Genomic DNA, 24918 nt, shown 5'->3' on the forward strand with positions numbered 1-24918 from the left:
TAGGTGGATTACCTATATACAAATATGAAAAAACAATATAATAAAGACTCAGGGTACATTTGTGCTATTCTGGTTCTGAAAATACCTAAGGCTATTTTAATAACACCTGCACACTTGCTACAACTGAGTTTTCTATACCATTCTTGGGACCTTGTTTTTAATGAAAGAATCCTACTGAAGCCCACAAAAAAACAACCTTCTACACGAATATTGTTGTTTCCCCAGAACACAGGTTCATTCTCATGGTGTTTCCTCCTTCACTCCGGACTTTTCTTTAATAACTATCTATTTAGCATGCTGTGTTTACAAACAGTTCTAAGTGCTGTACACATAGTAATTTATTTAGTCTTAGCAACAATTCTATGAGGCAGATATTATCTCTGTCTTAACCAATGAGGACATTGAAGAAGAGAGGTTGAATAACTTGCCCAGGATCATACAGCTCATAAGCTAAGGAGCCCAGATCTAATTAAGTTTGTGCTGTTAACCACACCACACCTCCTTTTTAGTGAATCCTATTCTTTGTTCACATTAACCACCAATCCTCAAGATCATACTTAACGCCTGCAAATCCCCTAGCAACAATTACTCTGCTATATTACCTGCTAAAAAACTGCAGACTCAAGAAACTTTTTTCCAATTCATTCATGATATGTTAACCATTGAGAACAATGCTTTGGACTCGCAGGTTTAGTAATTAGTCTTTACATCAGAAAATATGTTTTGTCTTTTTTAAAGATATGTTTTGTCTACTTTCTATTTTCCTGCCAGCATTGCATTAGAGTCAGCCAGTATTTTATATTCATTCTCTTTACTTCATTCTAATTCTGGCTAAGCCATAGCAACAATAAGAGCAACTCATTTGGGCACCGTGCCTGCTTTCAGAAACCAAGCCTCTTTTCTTTTGTACTGTCTTAGTAGTTCTCCTATCTTTACTTGAAACAAAAATAGCACCTTCTATCTTGAACTTAAGACCCTTAGTTTGATGGTGCGGTCTCCAAGTACCAAGAAGAAAATGTACAGTATTTATAAAAGGGCACAGTTTTATTTCAAAAATAATTGTTTTCAAAATTGTTACTTATTCGATAAGGCTATTCAAATATGCCTTTCTTATACTGCCTTTAGTTGATTCATTCTATTTTCCCTACTACTGAAGTTTATTCTGAGCTTTCCTACAATTTCTTTTAGATTGTGCCTTCTTCATCATCTAAATTGGTTCTCTGGTGTATCCTTAGAGCTTCATGAATTGTTCAAGCTAATCTAAGGATAGACTACTTGCCATTATTTATCCTAATATACATTTTTTCCATCCCTAAAAATGCTTTTACTTATGGTCTATACATAGTCTATCTTATCTTAGTTATGGTTCGCTGATGGAGTACTTTTACTTGCTGCTTATTGATATTGTTGATATCAGCTTGTATGATTTAGATTATGTCTTTTGAGAGCTTAGGGATCAAATCCATTGTAAGAGCTTGTCTGGATTAGTGGACATTTGCTCTTGTCCAAAACATCCATGAAGACATTGGTCCATGCCAAAAAGACCTTGATATTTGGTCATATTTGGTCCCATCTGATATTGAGAGATTGAGACTTTTGGCTTATGATTCGTTAAGAAGGGTTATTGGCAATATAGCCACAATACAATTGTTGGACCAATAAAACATGATAGTGTTTTTGTATATTAATTCTGTCAGCCAAAGGTATAAGTAAATATTATCGGCTATTTGAACCCAGAGAGATTTTCTAAGTGTGGATGTTTTTGACAGAATCAAATATCAAGGACCTTTTGGTATGGACGAAATGTCTCCATGGACATTTTGAACAGGGCCAGATTTCAAGGACCATTTTGTTTTCATGTGGATCAGATGTCTCCATGAATGTTTTGGGTAGGACATACGTACATCTTGTAAAGACTTGTCTGCAGTGAATGAGTTTGAAAACAATGCAGTGTCTAATAGGTTAACTTTGAAGTCATACTTTTAACACTGTGAACCTCGTACATAGTCTATTTAATCACAAATTAATTTCACATGGCAAAGACTATAGTATGATTTTAGATTTCTTTTGAAACAGTGCCTAATCATTACGTCTTTAAATTCTGTTATTCTTAATGATACTTGAAAGAACCCAAAATAATGGACTAATATGAATTGCTGTTTTGTCCTGATAAATCTTATATGTCCTAAACAGCCTGCATGTTAGCACTATAAGACATGAAATCCAAAAGCATAATTTTTGTGGAATTTTTATGGTTAGGATAGGCCTACCAAACTATCTTACTGACCAGTGTGCAGTAGATTTAGTGGTATTCTAAATGTATATTTGACCAGTACACAAAGGGAAAGTAGATAAACAATGAGAACCAATTGTGGTAAATGCTGAAAAGAGGTATGCAGAAGGTGCATGGAACTTAGGAGCAGCACCCAGCTCATTCCGGGTGGATGGGTCAGAAAAGGTTTGTCTGAGGCCGTAATGACTGGACTGAGATTTTTTGTTTTGTTTGTTAGTTTTTGAGGTGAGAGGAGGGGAGATAGTGAGTCAGACTCTTCCATGCACCCTGACCAGGATTCATCCAGCAACCCCTGTCTGGGATTAATGCTCGAGTACCAAGCTACGTATTTTTAGTACCTGAGGTTGACACATTCCAACAGAGCTATCCTTGGCTCCTGGGGCCACATTCAAACCAATTGAGCCACTGGCTGTGGTAGGGGGAGAGTGAGAGAAGGAGAGATGGGGGAGGGTCAGAGAAGCAGGTGATCGCTGTCTCCTGTGTGCCTTGACTGGGAATCAAACCCGGGACCTCCATATATCAGGCCAACGCTCTCCGCTGAGCCAGTGGGCAGGGCCTGGACTGAGTTTTAAGGGAGAAATAGAAAATACCCAAACAAAATGAAGTCTATCTCAGGCAGTGAACAACTTGTATAAATGTTATTGTAATAATATAAGCTGCAGGTTATTAAGGCAGAACTAAAGTGGTTGTGAAGGTGAAATGGAGGAGACAGGTTCGTGAGATCCTAGTAAACAGGATGTGTTATTATACGAGTTGGGTGCGTGTCATTATTACTATTCATTACTTACCATGTTGCAGCTGCACCAGCATTTTAGTTTCTCAGATACACCAAGCTCGTTCCTGACTTGGAGACTTTTCAGTGCTCATTCCTGCTGCCTAGAATGTACACCCTTCTCCCTACCCCCAGGGTCTTTGCATGGCTGGCTCCTTTTCACTCTGGTCCCAGCTCCTCTGTCATTACTTTGGGTGCCTTTCTGACCACTCTGTCTTACAGTAACTCCTCTAGCCTCTCCTTCACATTCAGCTCATGACTGTCTTGTTTTATTTTCTTCATAAAACTTATGTGTTGACTGTTTGTCTAGACTAGACATGAGAGCACTGTTTTATCCTCAGGATTATAGGTGCTCAAAAACATTTGAGTGAATGAATGAGTAGTGCTATGAAATCGAGTTGAACAAATTGGTTCTACCAATGGCATTTTGGGTAGAAATGCCTGCCTCCTTTAAGTAAAGGATGGTTCTTAAAGAACACAACTTCAGCCAGAGCTGTTGTCATTGGTCAGTTTTGGGAGGTTAACCAGAAGAAGGAAGCATATATACTTCCCTGAAGTGTCTAGCCTCTTAAAAATTCTAATCAAAATTATAAAATGTCCAAACCAACAACTTTCTAACCTTCATGTCGCCAAAAATGAAGGTTTTGGGTAATACCTAGAATCATTAAAAGAACTTCTACTTAAATTCTACTTAAAGTAATGGAATAAAATTATATAACCTCTAGACTTTATTATAACATTGAAAAGGCTAGCCTTTCATTTAAAAAAGAAATTAGATTGTCCACCACCATAATTCACATATTATCCTAGAAATAAGTTAGATCCCTAGAACATTTAATGTAATTCCAAATGCCAACAAAGACTTTGAATTATATAATTTTACTGTCTAGTGTTAAAATATTTAAGTTTTGTGACTGATTTATTTATTTATTTTTTTACAGAGACAGAGAGAGAGGGATAGACAGGGACAGACAGACAGGAATGGAGAGATGAGAAGCATCAATCATTAGTTTTTCGTTGTACATTGTGACACCTTAGTTGTTCATTGATTGCTTTCTCAGAAATATGTGCCTTGACCACGGGCCTTCAGCAGACTGAGTAACCCCTTGCTCGAGCCAGTGATCTTGGGTCCAAGCTGGTGAGCTTTTGCTCAAACCAGATGAGCCCACACTCAAGCTGGTGACCTCGGGGTCTCGAACCTGGGTCCTCGGCATCCCAGTTCGACGCTCTATCTACTGCGCCACCTCCTGATCAGGCTGTGACTGATTTCTTGTGAAATATTTACTTCATGCTTATTTACTTTTTAGGGTTTGGTACATTATAATGAAAAAAATAAAATCTCTGGGCGTTCATAGGTTAAGTGATTCCTGTCTGGAAAACTTATTTTTTAAAAAGAACATAAAATAAGAAAAATATGTATATGCATACATATATTTCTTGCTGGCTTGGGGAAACTTTAGTGGTGTTTGTTCCAAAACTAGCCCTTCTGACTGTTACGTGTCATCACATCCTGCTGGTGCTAGATACGAAGAGGAAGAAGACAGACGTACTGGCCATTAAGAACTACCTAAAAGTCATAAATGAAGAGATATAAGACAATCATTTTGATCATTTAAATCATTTAAATAAATACAGGACAGTTTAAATCATCTGGATAAGGTATTGTAAATAGCTTCCCCACCAACAAATGAAAACATAAGGCAGATCAAGAGCTAATTTTCTTACAATGCAAAGGCCTCTTACAAACCAATTATAAAAAGATCAGTAACCCTTTTCCTAAAACATGGACAAAAAACATGGCAAGTCAAAGATAAAGAAATACACACGGACCTAAATATTTTTAAAGGGGTTTTAAAAATCATTAAATTTAATGACAGATAGGAAGACAGAGTCTTAGGGCTAATTGGAAGTGGCCCGCTGGCAGCTGAGTGATGTGCATGGGAGCTGTGGCCTGAGAGCAAACCAGCCAGGGTTCCGGGAGAGAATGAAGTTCTACAGAAGTGATTTGAGTGATTATTTTCTCAGCATTCTCAAGGGTGATTTGTAGTTACTACGTTCTTGATGCATCAATGATGTTAATTTATTATGTACAATGGATGCTATAGGGCATTAACATTCTTGAAAGGCCTGGCTATTAGGATTGGAAATAAAAAGAGGGAAGTTCATTCAAGAGACATAGACTCAGAAACCCAGAGTCTCTTGACAGCTGTATAAAGAGGATTATGCAAATGTGTTACAGGTGGAGAGGTTTGAGAGTCAAAGGTGGTCAATGTTCATTTCTATTATAGGTTAATTTTCAGGAATTCACCTGGGTTGTACCTAAAGCAGTTAAAAAATCTACATGCAAATATTCAGTTAAATGATGCATAAAAATACAAGAATTTAAGATTTATTTAACTAAATAAAACATTTATAGTATAGCAAGAAAATAATTAGTCTCCACCATGCTATTTATAATCCTAACTATGTATTTTATTTCCAGGGAACCTTTTATTATTTTATCAGGAGGTTTGTCATATGATACTGTAGGAAGAAGACCTTGCTTAACAGTTATGCATGGGAAAAGTACTGCTGTGCTGGAAATGGACTACTCCATTGTGGATTTCCTAACACTCTGTGAAACACCGTACCCAAATGGTAAGTTTTGCACCTTGAAGCTCATTTTCTATAAATAGCTATATTCCGAACAACGACCTATATGCTAACTTAGTAGTCTCCTTATCGTGTTGTGCTTGCATCACGTTGCACATTTCAGAAGTTAATTTTGTTTAATAAGCTTTATCTGCTTAATCTTACATATTAGTATTAAGTGCCTTTGTAGGATAAACAAAACTATCCATGATAAAAAACACTTTAATATTCTGTAAAATACCAGTGTACTAGTCAAGGTTCTCTAGAAGAACACAGCCGTTAGCGATAAATACAAATACAGAGGGACAATCCAAGGAATTGGTTCATCCAGTTGTGGAAGCTGGTGAATCTAACATTTATAGAGCAGGCCTGCAGGCTGAAAATCCAGGAAAGAGTTGATGGTGCAGTCGTGAGTGTGAATACTGCCGTCTGGAAGCAGAACTGCTTTCTTTCTTTTCCCCCTAGGAAACCTGCCGTGGTTTTTCAGGCTTTTAACTGATTGGCTGAGGCCCACCCACATCTGCTTTACTCAGTTTATTGATTAAATGTTTATCACATCTAAAAAATACCTTCATAGCAACTGATCACCCCAGTGCAGACAAGTTAACAAAAAATTAACCATCACAACTTGCCTAAATTTCAAGAGGAATTTAAATCTAGATCTTTTTTACTTTATTTGAAGCTAATTGAGGTGTAAAGATGCAATGCATTTTAAAGTTAGCAGGCATATATCAAATATCCAAGATAAATGATATAATATTACAGTAGAACTCATTGGGTTTCTAAGATTTACAATAATGAGTATTCTCATGGGTATTTAGATTTAAATTTAGAGTTTGTTGGCCATGTTCTGTTTTGTAATTTGTAATACCATAAAAGTTACTTTGAGCTTCCTGACTTACTCACCAGTATAAGTTATTACGATATATACATTTATCTCATTTAGAAAATACTAGCCTTAAATTATATTAAGTATAAAATGAGAATGTTAAATGCTTGAGCAAATGGAAAAAAAATAAAAATCAAGCAAAAATATTATATAATTTTCTGTCTTTCTTACATATTTAAGACTATTATTCATTCATTGTTTTTCCTATTCCAGATTTTCAAGAACCATATGCTGTGGTTGTTCTTCTAGAAAAAGATTTAGTACTTATAGACCTTGCACAAAATGGGTAAGAAATAAGATTTGAAGAGTGATTATTTATTATGATCCCCAAAAGAATCTTTTTTAGCATTCATTTATTTCAGCGGTTCTCAACCTGTGGGTCGCGACCCCGGCGGGGCTCGAACGACCAAAACACAGGGGTCGCCTAAAGCCATCAGAAAATACGTATTTTATTTGGCTTTAGGTGACCCCTGTGTTTTGGTCGTTGGAGCCCCACCGGGGTCGCGACCCACAGGCTGAGAACCGCTGATTTATTTAGAAAACACTACATTATATCCATAACCTTACCCTCTTTTTAGAGCTCTAGATGCACATTTCAGATTACCTGCAAAAGTTCTCTAGTATGTTGAGTTTCCATTCTCTAAGTCAAAACTTGTTGAAGTTTTGAAATTTCATGTGATTCTGAGGGCACATAGAATCACTGTGTCCAAAGTTGATCCTATCACAAAGTTCACCTTCAGATAGACTCTTGTAGTTTCTCCAGCCGTATTTACTCATGTTACAGGGTGCCATAAATGCCATCATAAAGTTAAATTTACATACAGCACCAATCTTGTTACTCTTTAAACTGTGATGGTTCTCTGATTGATTGATTGATTGATTGATTTAAAAACACATCTTCTTAGCTTGCTACTGTGCACATATGGAATTTAGGGCACCTTTCCAACCTGACTTTTCACTGTTCTCCTACAGGTGCCTTATTTCCTATAAAACTGAACTGAGTGTTGAACAAACCCACACCTCCATGTCCTTTCATATAGACGTAGTTTTCGGAAGCTGAAACGCTCCACTGGCTTCACTGCCATCAAAAATTCATATAACTTTCAAAGTCACTTTTATTTTTCTCTTTATTTTTTTCTATCCTCTCTTAACTAGACATATCATATCTAATCTGTAAATTCCCACCATAGCTCCTTTGTAATTTTTTGTAGTATTTGCCATATTTTGCTTTTTGTGGCATAGATAATACTATGTTTAGCTCTAAGTTCTTTGAATAGAACATTGAACTATCTGTATCTCTTGAGAAATAATCATTATATGGTTTTAATTGAGTTTACCTATTCAATATTTGAGTATTTCTCAATGTGGGCAATTTTGTCCCCCAGGAGATATTTGGCAATCTGCTGGGGTGGGGATACTACTGCCATCTAGTGGTAGAGAACAGGAATGCTGCTATACATTCCCAGTGCTCAGGACAGACTCCCTCCCATGATAAAGAACTAACTACCTGATCCAAAATGTGACTAGTACTGAGATTGGGAAACCTTGAAGTATAAGTGAAGTGTATTATTTCTCATTTAAGGGATTTCTAAATTCACATTAACTTAGCTATGTACTGCTTTTAATAATATTTTTTTTTCTTTTTGAAAGTAACAATACCGTTGTGGAATAAAAGAATTTTAAAATATTATTTCTAAATGACAATCTGAAAATAACTTATTCTTAATATAATTCTATTTTATTTTTTTACTTAGATAAGTTTTTAAATAGTGAGGTTTTCATTTGTGGTCTGTGCTAAGAGACTTTTGTTAAGGAAACATGTGCAGGTAACCTGTGAGGAGGCATTTTATTTAGCAAATGTATCAGTTAAATGTGTAGTAATAGTAGAATTATTGAGCTAAGGATTATATGGTGTGTTTAGAAAGAGATAGAAGTTGTCTGCCATTTTTTAATGCCTTCTGTTGGTTTGAGTTTTGTCTCCTGCTTTTTTATGTGTGGTTAAGGAGGGAGTGATGAGTTGGGTTCATTTTGAAGTTTAGAAAGTCTTTTCTGAAATTCTTCTTCTCTAACTTCTTAATTACAGTCACTAGTAGACTGATCAATACATCCAATTTTTGAAGATTAGCCATTCTGAACTTTTTAGACTTTTTTAGCTGGTTTCTGATTTTCCAGATAGTTTTAAGTGATCATTTTCATTTCCAGGACTTTAAAACCAGAAAAGAAATATCATTGTATTTTAGCTAGGATTTTACTTTAATTTTATGATTTTTGAAAGCATTTTTTGGCTTTATTTAATATAATTTAATATGTAAGAAAATTTTATTTAGATTATCACTAAAACAAGAAAGCATTTGTAGAGTAAATAGTGTACTAGACATTACATTGATGGAGGGAAAAGGAATTGGTTTGTATAGCTCTACTGGTGTAAGAGTGAGTATCTGTTATTGAGAACCTTATGACTTCATGGGTAAGAACACAGTTTCAGTTCTGCTTCTTGCTAGTTGGCATGCCTTTGACACATTAGTCTAAATCATCAGTTTAGTGGGGTATAAATAAGATATGTCTATATAAATCACTTAGTCCATTGTACGGTATGTGTATGGTGTGTAGTACCAACTGCAGCTTATCTGTTTACTGTTCTATTGAGCAATTGTCATTATAAAAGATGTCATTTTTTTACATATATGCATACATTTAGTTTATTAAATCTGGTAAATGTATGTAATTTCTAACATACTATTATTTTAAATATAAATTTAAAATATAAATTCAGATAACATGTTATGTGGACCTTCAAAGAATGTTAATTTTAAATTAATTAAAACTTTTGCCATTCCAAAGCTATCAATATTTTTTAAAGTTTTTATTATTGTGTTAATCATAGGTAATAATTTGTTAAAATAATAAATGCTTTTCTTTTCCTGTTGTTAAAGATACCCTATATTTGAAAATCCCTACCCATTGAGTATACATGAATCCCCTGTTACATGTTGCGAATATTTTGCTGATTGTCCTGTGGACCTTATTCCTGCACTTTATTCTGTTGGAGCTAGACAGAAACGTCAAGGTTACAGCAAAAAGGTATTGAACATGAGTTTCAGTTTTTAATGTTATGTAAATACATCGGTATTTTGTATTTATCACCTTGAAGTGTTTGATAACACTGAATCCTTTCCTAGAGAAAATACATAGAAAATCCTTTTTGGAAGCAAAGTGTGTTGTTTAATATCGTAATAGATCTATATGAAGATGTATGGTATGCTTGGATATTGCTTTATACAATCATTTTTTCTTTCAGGAATGGCCCATCAATGGAGGTAATTGGGGTTTGGGTGCTCAGAGTTACCCAGAAATAATTATTACGGGGTAAGTAAGTCTGTTTCACCCAATAAATCGGTAATAGCTAAATATAATTAAGACTACATGAACATTAATTAATTGGGCTGATAGTACTTTTCTTTATACTGTAACATAGTAAGAAATAAATTTTTGTCTATCAACTGCCAATGTACCCTAAATTTTATCTTTTTCCTCATTTTGGTGACTATCTTTAAATAACGACATACTTCAAAGACAGTAAAAATGTAATCTGTTTTCATTACCTTCTTCACTCATTTGTTTTTCATAGGCATGCTGATGGGTCAGTTAAATTCTGGGATGCTTCTGCGAGTAAGTATTTTGAATATTATTGTATATGTTATGTTAATATTATATGTTATACAGTCATTGCTTTTATACAACCTGTATCATAATAACTGCATAACCAACCTTTAATTCAAAATTTGGAGACTATAAATATAATGCCTATTAATCAAGTATGTGAGTTTTGAATTTTTAATAGATTAAAGATATTCTTCAGGATATTAGTACTTCTCCACAGAAGTACTCAGATACTCTCTTTAAACTTTCTTCAGACCGTCTCCTCCTAATTCAGAGATAGGAGAAGCAAGCATATGTTTCAGATCAACAGAAACTTGTAGAATAATCTTAATGCCTGATTCTAAACTTTTTATGCCACAAAATTTGTCCTGTCTTTATGAAATATTTATGGTGATTATATAATGGCAAAAAAGAAAACAATGCTTTGAATGGCTGTTTGCCAATATACATAGAAAGCACACAGAATCCAGAGAACTCAGGATATATTATGTTTCATCATGCAGAATGTTAGCTAATATTGTTATCTTTTGTAGAGAAAATATTAGAAAATCATGTTAGGAAGTAAAGTGTTCTGTATTATTATATTATTCATTTTTCCCCCCAAATCCTTTTCTTACTTTTTTTTCCCCAGGTTATCTGACGTCATCATGAAGATGATTTTTAAAAACATTTTTTAAATGAATATTATGAGTCCCTTTTTTTTTGTCAATGAGTACAGTAAATGCATTATCTAAAAGTATAAGAGAAAAATGTAGACCTAAGAATAAAAATATGATTCAAATAATGAATATAGGTTATTTCCTTACATAGTATAACTGATTAAGTATTGCATTTTATTAGTTCTTTTTGCATTACATTATCTAACATATATTATCTTTTATCTAGTAACTCTACAAGTATTATATAAATTAAAGACAGCTAAAGTATTTGAAAAGTCAAGAAACAAAGATGACAAGCCAAACACAGACATCGTAGATGAAGATCCGTACGCCATCCAGATCATCTCCTGGTGTCCGGAGAGCAGAATGCTGTGCGTCGCCGGAGTCTCAGCTCACGTCATTATCTACAGATTCAGCAAACAAGAAGTGATCACAGAAGTCATTCCGGTAATGGGCTCGTGGTTACTTTCAAGGTCACATGTCTGACTTTTCTAAAATTTTGAATTATTTAGAAGATTATTTGCAGTCAGTTTTGTTCAGAATTTTAAAAAACACCTTGGTATTTACATTACCATCTACCTTGTTTTGAAAAATACTTAAATACATTATATCTTTCATTTGAAGAAAGCTAGTCTGAGTAGGAGCGTACTGTGCTTTGGTATGAAGAGATTGCCATAAATTCTGAAATCCTAGTGTGTGTTTGTGTCTTTACTCGCACAAATACACATTATTTTTTAAAAAGCTGAGTCAGAAACATATTTTTGCTAAATTCTGATCTGTAGAAATCTTGCTCATGTTTACCTTTAAAAATGTTCTTTCCACTAAAGTGTATGGTGTGTATAAACTGTAGTGACATGAAGCTCTTCCCCTGTCGGCAGATGCTTGAAGTCCGCTTGTTGTATGAGATAAACGACGTGGAGACCCCGGAAGGCGAGCAGGCGCCACCTCTGCCCACGCCGGTGGGCGGGGCCAACCCGCAGCCCATCCCTCCTCAGTCCCATCCTTCCACCAGTAGCAGTTCCTCTGATGGCCTTCGAGATAATGTCCCTTGTTTAAAGTAAGTTATTAGAAAATACAAATGTTTTGGAAATTTATTTTAATTTAGATAAATTGTATGCCTTAGTAAAGCTATGGTAACATTTTTCTGTGATGGGCTAAATGGCATAAGGACCTTCTCCTAGCATAGGAGAAGGCATTTAAATGCCTTTATTGTAGCATTTAAATACATTTTGCTTTTTTACTAGAATCAATTGGATAAAGTTTTTCTTTTTCTGTCCAATTGATACTACTTATGGTTAAATTTCTCAAAGGGTCTGGGCAGAGAAATAAAACAGTAAGGAAAGTTGAAATCATTGAGCAGTTTTATGAAGAGTGTGATTAAAAGAGAAGACAGAGGAGCAGTGACTGAAAAGTGGTTATGGAGAATGTCAAAGGGAGCCTGTCCCCAGGGTGGAGGGCCAGAGGCAGACAGCAGACTCGGGAGGGGGTGCTGTGAGAGACGCTGGCATTTGATAAAGAAGCAGGCTTTGTACTGCTGGCCTCAGATCTGCTGCAGCCTCTGCTGTGGGTGAGTACTGGCCTGTAGCTGCGGAGAAGGCCTGTGGGGGCGTGGGGCTAAGTGCTGATGGGCACACGCTTGACCTGAGGGGGAGGGTAAACAGGACGGTGCTCGGAGCCCTGTTGTAGAATTGGGCACCTGAAACACGTATCATGTTAACTAGTGCCACCCTAATAAGTTCAACTAAAAAAACTTTAAGTGGATTCGGCCCTGGCCGGTTGGCTCAGTGGTAGAGCGTCGGCCTGGTGTGCAGAAGTCCTGGGTTCAATTCCCGGCCGGGGCACACAGGAGAAGCGCCCATCTGCTTCTCCACCCCTCCCCCTCTACTTCCTCTCTGTCTCTCTCTTCCCCTCCCACAGCCGAGGCTCCATTGGAGCGAAGATGGCCCGGGTGCTGGGGATGGCTCCTTGGCCTCTGCCCCAGGCACTGGAGTGGCTCTGGTCGCAACAGAGCGACGCCCCCTGACGGGCAGAGCTTCGCCCCTGGTGGGCGTGCCGGGTGGATCCCGGTCGGGCGCATGAGGGAGTCTGTCTGACTGTCTCACCCCGTTTCCAGCTTCAGAAAAAATACAAAAAAAAAAAAAAAAATTTAAGTGGATTCATTAAAGGCAGATTTTTTTAAAGTATAATTTAAAAAATCTTTGCATGTTTACATTAATTTGAGATTGTGTATTCTATGCCAGTAGTTCTCAAATGGGGATGATTATGCTCCTCAGGAAGTGTTGTCACACCAGGGGGAATGGGGTGCTGCTGGCGTCTAGTGCATGGAGGCCAGAGGTGAGGCTGGACACCTACAGTGCACAGGACCGAGCTCCTAGCAAAGAACTAACCAGCCCACGGTGCCAGGGGGCCGGCAGTGAGAAACACTGATCTAAAGTTAGCAACTACGTTTCTCACAAGGATCTCCGGTTTCTTCCCTCCCTCCCTCCTTCCCTCCCTCTCTCCCCCCGACCCCCCTCACTCATGTACATACACTCATACCTCCTTTTTGCTGTAACTCTGGCACATTAAACGTTTAGCTGGACTGAGACTGGAAATACAGAATTTTACATTCCTCCCTTTTACATATTTAGTACTATTTTAAACTTAAATTTGTAAAATTTCCATTAATGCCCTTTCTTCTGATTTTAATATTTATTTCTCCAACTTTTTGTTCAATTTGATTTTTATAAGTATGTAAAGGACAATCTTTTGAGGTTTATTTTGGTAATATATTTTTGGTACCGAGCTTTTTGAGATTTTTATCTAGAATATACATATTCATATTCATTAGTGACTTTCATTATAGTTCAAGTTATACTTCATTTTTTTCTTTTAATAATTTTCAAGTAAATACAATTACTTAGTAACTTTACATTATTTTCAGCCAATTCTTAGAAGTCAGGAATATAATCAAATTGATGTTGTAATAACTAATATTGAGATTTTATTTGTTTGTTTTTTTATAGTATGCCTGTGTACCTAATTGGGTTTTTATAAGAAACATTTTAAAAACAGCTGTTGGCTTTATTCCTCTTACCAATAAAGTTTTATGTTTTTACTTAAATATTTTAATTATGCTTTTGCAGGGCATTTGTCCAAACAATTGTTTTGAAACTGCAAAGCCGCCAAACGTTCTTTTGACATTTAAAATACATTTGTACAAATTTAGGAGCTTTTTATAAAAGTTTTAACATTTTGTCTTTAAAAAGTACACAAATTGATTTACTTACATCAAAACCATTAAAATGATAACTTGCATGTAATCATTGTAGACATAAAACATAACACCTACTCACTCCCTATATTGTATTTTTTTAAATCTTACATATTCACTCAAAATCGATCTGGTTTCTAATTTTTGACCTGTTGTGGCTGGCTTATTTTTGTGTAAGAACCTTTTTTGTTTCCACATCCTGGGTAAAATAAGAAATTCTGTGAGTTTTATGTGCCTTCTTCACTTAAGTCTTAAATGTTTCCATAAATGTACTTTGAAATTATCTGTGAATGGCTATTCCTGCTCTTGAGAATCTACTCTAATGAGCACATTAAATAAGCTAGACATTCCCATGGACCTTGCCTCGTTCCTAAAGGGAGGGAAGTAGCACACTCAGACTCTTCAGTCTGTGCTTATGTCAACAGAGGCCGTCGTTGGTGGAGGTGAAACTGCTCAGTCATTATTTCTGTCTTGAGACGGACAGCTGCAGCTGAACAGTGGGTGTTTCCCTGGGAGAAATCAGAACTCTGCCTCCGCCGGGCGCAGTTCTGAGGGTCTGCCTTGCAGGTTTGCACAGGCAGAAGTGACTAACTGTATTAGGAATACCCTCGTGATTCATGTTTACCCTGAAAATTGGACAGCATACTGACCCTTTCCTAGAGTGAGTCTAGCAGATGCCACACCAAAAGGGCAGTTATGGTGGTTTTCACCAGAAGTACTAACTAAATGATTCAAAAAGGTTCTTCCCTGTGAGCTGGGTGTCAGGAGATGCAGCCTGAGATGACTCCCTGCCCTTCTTTCCCACCGTCCCTGCAGGGCAGAACCCAGGACTGTGGAGCAGCCACGCTTGGCCTGTGTCTCACAAGGGCAGTTATTGGTGAGAGAGTCTGTGCAACCACAAATGCTCTCCCCTTAAAGTCGAAGTAGATATCTTTTTATAGGAAAAAATCACACACAAAAATAGTTGCTCATGGTTTTGTTTTGGTCCCTCCCCCTCATTCATTAACTTAAAATTTGGGCTAGTTTTCATTTAAACTATGTTTTTAAGTTTTAAGTCAGCTTTTGTAACTTGGAGATTTTTTCTTCCGATTGCCTCGGCTGCTGCTTCTCCTCGTCCTTCTTCCCAGCCCTCTGGCTCCTTCCTTCCCCCTCCTTCCCCTTCTGACCCATCCTCCCTCTCTCCCCCCACTTTATCAGTGGGACTTACATGAGACTGCTTGTTTGTTTTACTCATGTGCATGTTTTATGTCCAACTAGATTCAGTGCTTCTGGAGGATAAGAATCTGATTTTACTGTTTAAAATATCTAGTACAATTTCATATCCAGAGTTATTTTCGTATAGTTGTGTATGCATGACTCTGTAATTACATAGGCTAAGTAATATGTTGGCTCTGGCCATTTGCTCAGCGGTAGAGTGACGGCCTGGCATGTAGAAGTCCTGGGTTCGATTCCCAGTCAGGGCACACAGGAGAAGCACCATCTGCTTCTCTACCCTTCCCCTTCTCTTTTCTCTCTATCTCTCTCTTCCCCTCCCACAGCCAAGGCTCCATGGGAGCAAAGTTGGCCTGGGCGCTGAGGATGGCTCCATGGCCTCCCCCTCAGGTTCTAGAATGGCTCTGACCACAGTGGAACAATGCCCCAGATGGGCAGAGGATCACCCCCTGGTGGGCATGCCAGGTGGATCTTGGTCGGGCACATATGGGAGTCTGTCTGACTGCCTCCCCACTTCTAACTTTGGAAAAATACAAAAAAAATAATATATTTTCCTTTGTTTCAGAGTTAAAACTTCACCACTGAAGCAGTCTCCAGGTTACCAGACAGAACTGGTTATTCAGTTGGTGTGGGTGGGAGGGGAACCCCCACAGCAAATAACCAGCCTGGCAGTCAACTCTTCCTACGGCTTGTGAGTATAATTGATGTCTGTCTCTGTCTCTTCACAGTATTTCATACATTGTTTTCATTTTAAAAATAGAAATGATCTTTATTATTTATATCACTGAAAATTGTTGTATAACTTTACTTTCAGACCACATTCAATCTTTATTTGGAACATAATTCTGTTCTGAAATTAAGTTAAATGACAAACAGACCAGTGAATTATTTGATATGAAGGTTTAAAGTCACTATCTCCTCTCCTGGATTCACTCAGAAGTAATTTCTTACTATTAGCCAGTATAATGGAGGTAAAACAGTGTCAGCCCAGAAGACTGTGTGCTAAGCTGATTCTGTAACTGGTCAACCACAGCTGTGTAATTTGTTCCTTCTACTTCCAAAATTAACTTGTACAGATTGAAAAACCATAGTAATGGTTTCATAAAGTACTCATCTGTAGTATAAGTGGACTTACTAATTTCATGCCTTCAAGTATATAGTGTTAATTATACATACTTTTTATGATACTATTTATGTTTGTATTAAAATCAACCTTGCGGTATGAGAGAAACCACATGTGGCTGTTCCGTCCCGGAGCTGTTGATTATAAGTAGGTCACTGTCTGCTGCTAGTCTGGGGACGCACTCATTCTTCCCTCCCTTCGTGTCTGTTACCACCTACTCTGTCTCTTGCAGTTATGTACCCAGCTGAGACTGGCTGTGGTCTGAGATAGTTTCTTTCATGTCTTGTATTTGCTGTCCCACAATGTAAGGAAACAGACCTTCTCCTCTTTCATATTTTACTGCCTACAACCATAAAGGAAACAAACAGGGATTAAGAAAAGGAAACAATAAGAAGTTTCAAAGGAAGTTGATCACAGGCCTCATTTGGCTCACAGTTATATTTTCACTTAGCTCCTTTGGATATTTTTAAAATTTTAGTTGCCAAAATTATTTGATGTGAGTTTCCACTGGAAAAAAATCTGATTATCTTAACTGTGTCTTCATTCTTGCTTGGCAAAAATCATCAGGAATTGAATTGAAATTTTTCCTCTTTAGATGGGTCATGTACACTATCTAGTTTACCATAATTCTTACCTGCTTGTTTTACTTAGTGATATAGCCACTCGATATAATTTTAGTTTGCAAATCCTGGCCTAAGGCATCTTAAACAAATAAAATTTATTTATTCATAGTTGATTACCAAAACTTTCTCAGAGATATAGTCCCCTGTTTTCCCAGTGGGAGGGAATGTATTCCCCTGAGAGGCTCAAATATAGATGTCAGATTGCCTCGATAAGAATAAAGTCTCGGCCTGACCTGTGGTGGCGCAGTGGATAAAGCGTTGACCTGGAATCCTGAGGTCACTGGTTCAAAACCCCAGGCTTGCCTGGTCCAGGCACATGTGGGAGTTGATGCTTCCTGCTCCTCCCCCTGTCGTCTTTCTCTCTTTCTCTCTCTAAAAGTGAATAAATAAAATCTAAAAAAAAAAAGAATTTAAGTCTCTGATCAAGTTGCAACTCCTCTGTCAAATTTTTCAATGATACTGATTTGTAATCATTAATGTCTGCAAAAGCTCTACATCATTCCATCAGAAGCCGTCTATGACCTGTTTTTTCTGTTTATGATAGTCTGTTTAAAGAGGAATTTTTCTAACACCCATCATGTGTTTTTTTTTAACTTTATACACTACATTTTCTTGTAATTATTATTTGCTAAAATGTTGCTGTTTTTCTATTTCAGGGTAGTTTTTGGCAATTGTAATGGTATCGCGATGGTTGACTACCTCCAGAAAGCCATTCTCCTCAACCTGGGCACCATTGAGTTATATGGCTCCAATGATCCTTATCGGAGAGAACCCCGGTCTCCACGTAAATCTCGACAACCTTCAGGAGGTAAAAAGAAAAGAATTCCCCAGTATTACAATTTTATAAATGCTGAGTTACTTCTGTGAATATAAGTACTTCAGTTAGATAAAGAGCCTGATTTAGTTTATATTATGTAAACTGTCAAAAACCAGTAAAAGATTGAGCTTCCCTTTTTGTTTTGTATTAGTGTTAGATTTTGCTTTTGTTTTTAATATTTCAGGATTTTATTTAACACTGAGAAAGAACCATAGTTAGCTAAATTATAATGGCAGGAAAATTTGTCTCATTATTATAGAACAGTTAACTTCAGAGTTTTGCCCCTTTTATTGTTTGGTATTATGAGGCCAACAGTTAATTTTTTTAATTATTAAAAAGAGTAACTTCCCATGTGAAAAAGTAGATACAAAAATGAATTTCAGTTCTATCAAAATATAGTGTACTCAGCCTTGATTCAATGCAAATCTGGACCCAGGAAGAATTTTCTTTATAGCATTCTTTTGTGTTTGCCAAATAATTAGTCTTTTCTATATAGCTGTCTATACCAGTAACCCTCACCATTTTTTTCTTTAACCTCACGGCACACACAGAAAGGTACACTGGATCTCTAACACATAGGGGTGTATTATTAATTAACATAGGCCTCCGGCAGTAACTGACCTACAGGCTGCAGTCTCCCCAGGGCCTGCCCTGCCGGACCAGGGATTGAGGGGAACCCTTTCTTGGACAGATTTTTTTTTTTTTTTTTTTTGTATTTTTCTGAAGCTGGAAATGGGGAGAGACAGTCAGACAGACACCCGCATGCGCCTGACCGGGATCCACCCGGCACGCCCATCAGGGGTGACGCTATGCCCACCAGGGGGCGATGCTCTGCCCCTCCGGGGTGTCACTCTGCCGCGACCAGAGCCACTCTAGCGCCTGGGGCAGAGGCCAAGGAGCCATCCCCAGCGCCCGGGCCATCTTTGCTCCAATGGAGCCTTGGCTGCGGGAGGGGAAGACAGAGAGGAAGGAGGGGGGCGGGGTGGAGAAGCAAATGGGCGCCTCTCCTATGTGCCCTGGCCGGGAATCGAACCCGGGTCCCCCCGCACGCCAGGCCAATGCTCTACCGCTGAGCCAACCGGCCAGGGCTGTTGGACAGATTTAACCCGTTTGCAGAACACCAGTGCACAGTAGGACACTGGGAAACTCTGGTCTGTATTTCCTATCTTGATCTTTCTGAGTTAAAATTCCCTCTGAGAATCATTCATTAGTTGCTCTCAGGACATTATTGGCTAATACCACCTGTGCCACATTCATAAGAAGAAAAGGTGATGGCATATTGACCTTACTGTCTTGTTAGTTGAATTTTTCCCCATTTCTGTTTGTGTCTAATCATTTTGTCATGTGTTGTCTCCAGCAGAAGTTGTCCCAGCCATTCTGTTCTAGTATCTTTGCCTCCTTTTTTTTTTCTTCTGCTTTTCTTTGCTTCACTAAGGTTTGCTGATTTTGACTTCTTGCATGTGCGGCCTTTCTAGCTTATATTCTGAATCTGTGAAAAAACTTCGTTCTTCTTTTTTAAGTAAGTTATTCATTCCGTATCAGTAAAATCATGGTATTTTTGCTTTTGTCTGTGAAATGTTCTTTTTTCATTTATTTTTTTAAATCTTATTAAAACATTGTTGTAAAATAATATAGTTATTACTTAAATTCATCTTATAATATATATGAAAATAGCTATTGAAATGTTTGTATCCCAATCCAGTTTCTTTATAAAGTAAAGAAACTAATATTTTGTGGTAGAAAGTTAGAACATTGTCATTATAGAGAAGTTTTTTAGAGAGAGACAAATGCTTTCAATAATTTTACCACTAACCCATAGAAAATATTTATTACTGCTAAAATTAATTTATTATATTTCTTTTTAATACCTCATTGTAGTTTACATAAAATTGCTAGACTAAACATAAACACGTAAATTTATCCAAGGATAAAGACCAGTTTTACAATGTAATTTTTTTTAACTTTTTAAGACAGAGACAGAGAGAGGGACATATAGGGACAGACAGGAAGGGAAAGAGATGAGAAGCATCAATTCTTTGTTATGGCACCTTAGTTGTTCACTGATTGCTTTCACATATGTGCCTTGACCTTAGGGCTGTAGCAGACCAAGTGACCCCTTGCTCAAGCCAGTGACCTGGAGCTCAAGCTGATGAGCCTTGCTCAAACCAAATGAGCCCGCGCTCAAGCCGGCAACCTCAGGGTTTTGAACCTGGGTCCTCTGTGTCCCAGTCTGACACTTTATCCACTGTGCCTGGTCAGGCTACAATGTAATTTTAAAATATATTTTTCTTAAATTTTACAGTATTTACTTTATTCTGTAGTAAGCCCCATGTATTGATATTATTGAAGAGTTAGTCCTCCTATGCATAAACATCTAGTTTTTCTTTATCATTGAAAAATATTTATTTATTGTTACTATGCTTACTTTAGTAATATTTAGGATATTTTAAATTAAATGAAAAGTATTTAAAAATATTCCTTAACATTAAATATTTTTATCTTAATGTCAAAATATAATTATTTATATTTCAAATAAAATTAAATATAGAGTCATTGGTATTTTTCATTGCATTGCTATGAAAAATGATAATCTTACTAAAGTGTATATTTTATATATTCTTGAAGTATAGTCCAAATACCATTAAATGGTTCTATCTGCTTTAATAGATCATTTTGAATAGAGAAATTTTTGCTACCAATAGATATGAATATATTTTCAGAAAGAATAAGGTGTCACTTATGAAATTATTTTATAAGATAAAACATTACTGTTTAAGTTTAAATGTTTTATAGCTGTATTAAAATACAATTGAACTATTGACTAAAATATGTCGTGTTTTTATAACAAAATTTATGAAATTTTCACAGGGACAAGTAGTGATGAAATGTTTCAACTACTTAATATATTTGCTAAAAGTCTTAATTCTACTACAAGTGAAATATATTATATATCTAGTTTTGCATGTACTTTCAAATAGGATCAATATAGTCAATAAAATAGAGGGAAAAGTATATATGGAGCTCAATAGTTCTAGTTGAAATTTCTCTCTGTGCATGTATATTATAGAAAAGATAATACTGTATAAGAAATAAGCAATAAAATCAAGGATGGATAAAAATATTGCATAGATGAACAAGTACAGTATTGAATTAAGACTGATTTTCAAAAATGAAATAAAGCAAAATGTTTACAATGGAAATACAGTTGAGTTAGGACCCCCTTTTAAGGATGATTTGAAATGATAGTTTTAAAAAAAAACAATGTAGAACTAAATAAATTTGTCAAATCTCAATGAAGAAGAATGATTTTTCTCTCTGAAAAATGTGAAAAGTAAAGGGGAAATTAAAGTCTAAGCTACATTATGTAAGTAAGGCAAATCAAGCAATAATAAAAAGATACCAAGAAAATTTGTGTAGAGAATTTGTATAGGTACTCCCAATTTAATGAAAGTCAAATATTTTAGAAATCAGTAAATTTGATTTACAGATCAGTCAGCATTCTAGAATGATTTGCTAAGTATCTGATATCTTGTGTGTATATTAAAAATAGATCAATAGAGAGATCAATAGAAGTCAGCATTGATTTACTAAAAGTAAGTTGTACCAAATAAGTGTTACTTTTTTAATCTGGTAACTACTGGGCTGGCTTGTGACAGCCTGTTGACATATTTCAAGTTAATCAATATTTGATAAAGAATGTCGTGATACTTTTATGACTCAGACAGGTAGAAGTGACCTAAATACCTAGTTTAGTTTGATGGTTGCCAAGTTGATAAGATAATGGGTCAGCAAACTATTCTCTGTGGGTCAAATCTGGTTCACTACCAGTTTTTTTTTTCTTTTTATTGATGGCTTTGATAGAGAGGTGGGGGTGGGGTGCGGTGGGGAAGCATTCATTTGTTTTTCCACTTAGTTGTGCATGCATTGGTTGCTTCCTCTATGTGCGCTGACCAGGGATTGAACTCGCAACCTTGGCATTTTGTGATGATACTCTGACCGAGCTCACCAGCCGGGACCTCATTGCCCGTATTTGCAGCTATGTTTTGTCAGAATAGCATCATGCTCATGTTTTGTCTGTGGCTGCTTTGTGTTACTCCATTAGAACCGGGCAGTTGCGACATATTGGCTCCAAAAACCAAACTAGACCTTCACAGAACACGTTTGCCAACCCTGGATTAAACCAAAGGACCTACTGGGTCAATTTATAACCTGGTATGAACTTTGATACAGTGTGCCTCAGTCAGTGAATGTATTATGTTGAAAAACACAATTGTGTCTTGTTGAACATTTGAAACAGTAAATCAAGCCTCCTGTTTAAACATTTAAAAGAGACGTTGACTATCTCTAGAAGTAATTAGGTGTTTTTCACTGCATAAGATAATGAAAAACGCTCACTGCCTCAGTTTCTTTTGTAAAATGAGGATAATATTTTATTGGCTGCAGAAAGGGTTAAACAAGAAGTCAAGCTCTTAGAACAGTATTTGGCACATAATAAGCACTTAGTAGACATTGGTTATTACCAGCTAGCTAATTGGGATACATTTGGGCAAAGTGTAGATAACTACAGTGTGTCCATAAAGTCATGGTGCACTTTTGACCGGTCACAGGAAAGCAACAAAAGACAATAGAAATGTGAAATCTGCACCAAATAAAAGGAAAACTCTCCCAGTTTCATACCTATTCAGTGCAGTTTGATGTGGGCTCACGCACAGATTTTTTTTTTTAACATTTTTTTAAATTAAATTTAATGCAGTGACATTGATAAATGAGGGTACATATGTTGAGAGAAAATATCTCTAGATTATTTTGACATTTGATTGTGCTGTATACCCCTCCCGCAATGTTAAATTGTCTTCTGTCACCTTCTATCTGGTTTTCTTTGTGCCCCTCCCCTCCCCTAACCCCTCTCTCCTTCTTCACCCCATCCCCCTTCCCCCAACCCCCCGCCCCTGTTGCCATCACATTCTTGTTCATGTCTCTGAGTCTCATTTTTATGTCCCTTCTATGTATGGATTCATCTCAGTTTTTTTTCTGATTTACTTATTTCACTCCATATAATGTTATCAAGGTCCATCCATGTTATTGTAAATGATCCGATGTCATCATTTCTTATGGCTGAGTAGTATTCCATAGTATATATGTACCAAAGTTTTTTAATCCACTCGTCCTCTGACGGACACTTGGGTTGTTTCCAGATCTTTGCTATTGTGAACAATGCTGCCACAAACATGCGGGTGCATTTCTCCTTTTCGAGCCGTTCTATGGTGTCCTTGGGGTATATTCCTAAAAGTGGGATAGCTGGGTCAAAAGGCAGTTCGATTTTCAGTTTTTTGAGGAATCTCCATACTGTTTTCCACAGTGGCTGCACCAGTCTGCATTCCCACCAGCAGTGCAGGAGGATTCCCTTTTCTCCACATCCTCACCAGCACTTATTCTGTGTTGTTTTGTTGATAAGCGCCATTCTGACTGGTGTAAGGTGATATCTCATTGTGGTTTTAATTTGCATTTCTCTAATGATTAGTGATGTTGAACATTTTTTCATATGCCTATTGGCCATCTGTATGTCCTCTTTAGAGAAGTGTCTATTCATCTCTTTTGCCCATTTTTGGATTGGGTTGTTTGTCTTCCTGGTGTTGAGTTTTACAAGTTCTTTATAAATTTTGGTTATTAACCCCTTATCAGACGTATTGTCAAATATGTTCTCCCATTGACGCACAGATTTTTTAAGGCTCCTTAGATAGCTATCCCATATAGCTAGCCTCTACAGACTCGTCACTGACTAATGGCCTACCAGAACAGGGTTTCTCCACCAAACTGCCGGTTTCCTTCGACTGCTTATCCCACCGAGTAATGTTATTCCTATGTAGTGGCGCTTCGTTATAAACGTGTCGATATTCACGTTGCACTTTGGTCACAGATTCGAATTTAGCAAGCCACAGAACACACTGAACTTTCCTCTGTACCGTCCACATCTGGACTGGCATGGCCGTGGGCTGCTCCGCTGTATACATGGTGTTACGTCATCATCTGCGCATGCGCACATGCTGCTACATCATCCTACAGAAACTGGGAGGTTTTTTTTTATTTGGTGCAGATTTCACATTCCTATCATCTTTTGCTTTCCTGTGACCGGTCAAAAGTGCATGATGACTTTACAGACACACTGTATATTGCTAGGGATATTTGCTAAAGGGAACCAACCTGGCAGTAACAGAGAAAATGGAGTAGATTATATGCTCTGAAATTCCTTCACATATTTGATTGCATTATTCAACACACATTTATTGAACATCTACCATGTGCTGTGTACTATTGTGGGTAATAAAACAGATAGAAATCTCTGTTCTTGTGGAACTCACATTATCCTGTAAAATACAATTAAATTGGTAAGTAATATATAGAAAGTTGCATAATTGTGCTAAAGGAGGAAATAATTAAATGATGGGAGCTTTGAAATATTAGTGACATGGACATTAAATTTTAAATAGAATATCCAGGTGACTTTTGAGCTAAGATTTAAAGAAAGTGAGAGAGGTATTATCCATGAGGATGCCTGTGGAAAGAACATTTTAAGCAGAGAGGAGCAAGTATAGTGCCTCTGAAGCAGTGTAGGTGAGTTCAAGGCACAGTGAGGGGTACGTGTGGCAGAGTAGGGCGAGGGAGGGAGGTGGGGAAGTACGTGAAGGAGAGGAAATAAAGTCAGAGAGGTAGTGGGGTATACCATAGTCATATGGCATATGCCACAGTCAGATATAATAGGGTTACATATCATCCAGTCATGGAAGATTGAACTTTGACTTTTACCCTGAGCCAGATAGAAGGCATTGAAGGGGTTTGTAGCTTATTCAATAATTTATTATCTAAACTGAAGAGTTTCTATCACACCCTCTAAGTTACCTTCCTAAATATTTCTTCCTAGAGAAGAAATGGGAATTTCAACATTTTTAAGAATGGGAATTATATCACATAGTATATTTTTATAGTGT

General features: G+C 36.9%; 1 protein-coding gene across 8 annotated transcripts in view; it reads left to right on the forward strand.

The window, feature by feature from the left end:
• STXBP5 (syntaxin binding protein 5) overlaps positions 1-24918 on the forward strand; it is a 143235-nt gene that overhangs the window by 75971 nt on the left and 42346 nt on the right. For all 8 annotated transcript variants that reach the window (XM_066248449.1, XM_066248452.1, XM_066248451.1 and 5 more), the window contains exons 10-18: positions 5548-5702; positions 6799-6871; positions 9519-9666; positions 9884-9951; positions 10214-10254; positions 11131-11351; positions 11783-11961; positions 15935-16060; positions 17772-17923. In XM_066248449.1, coding sequence (XP_066104546.1) covers positions 5548-5702; positions 6799-6871; positions 9519-9666; positions 9884-9951; positions 10214-10254; positions 11131-11351; positions 11783-11961; positions 15935-16060; positions 17772-17923 — 1163 coding nt within the window. The remainder of the gene's footprint in view (positions 1-5547; positions 5703-6798; positions 6872-9518; positions 9667-9883; positions 9952-10213; positions 10255-11130; positions 11352-11782; positions 11962-15934; positions 16061-17771; positions 17924-24918) is intronic.

This window comes from Saccopteryx bilineata, chromosome 12 (assembly GCF_036850765.1).
Source record: "Saccopteryx bilineata isolate mSacBil1 chromosome 12, mSacBil1_pri_phased_curated, whole genome shotgun sequence".
Lineage (NCBI taxonomy): Eukaryota > Metazoa > Chordata > Mammalia > Chiroptera > Emballonuridae > Saccopteryx > Saccopteryx bilineata.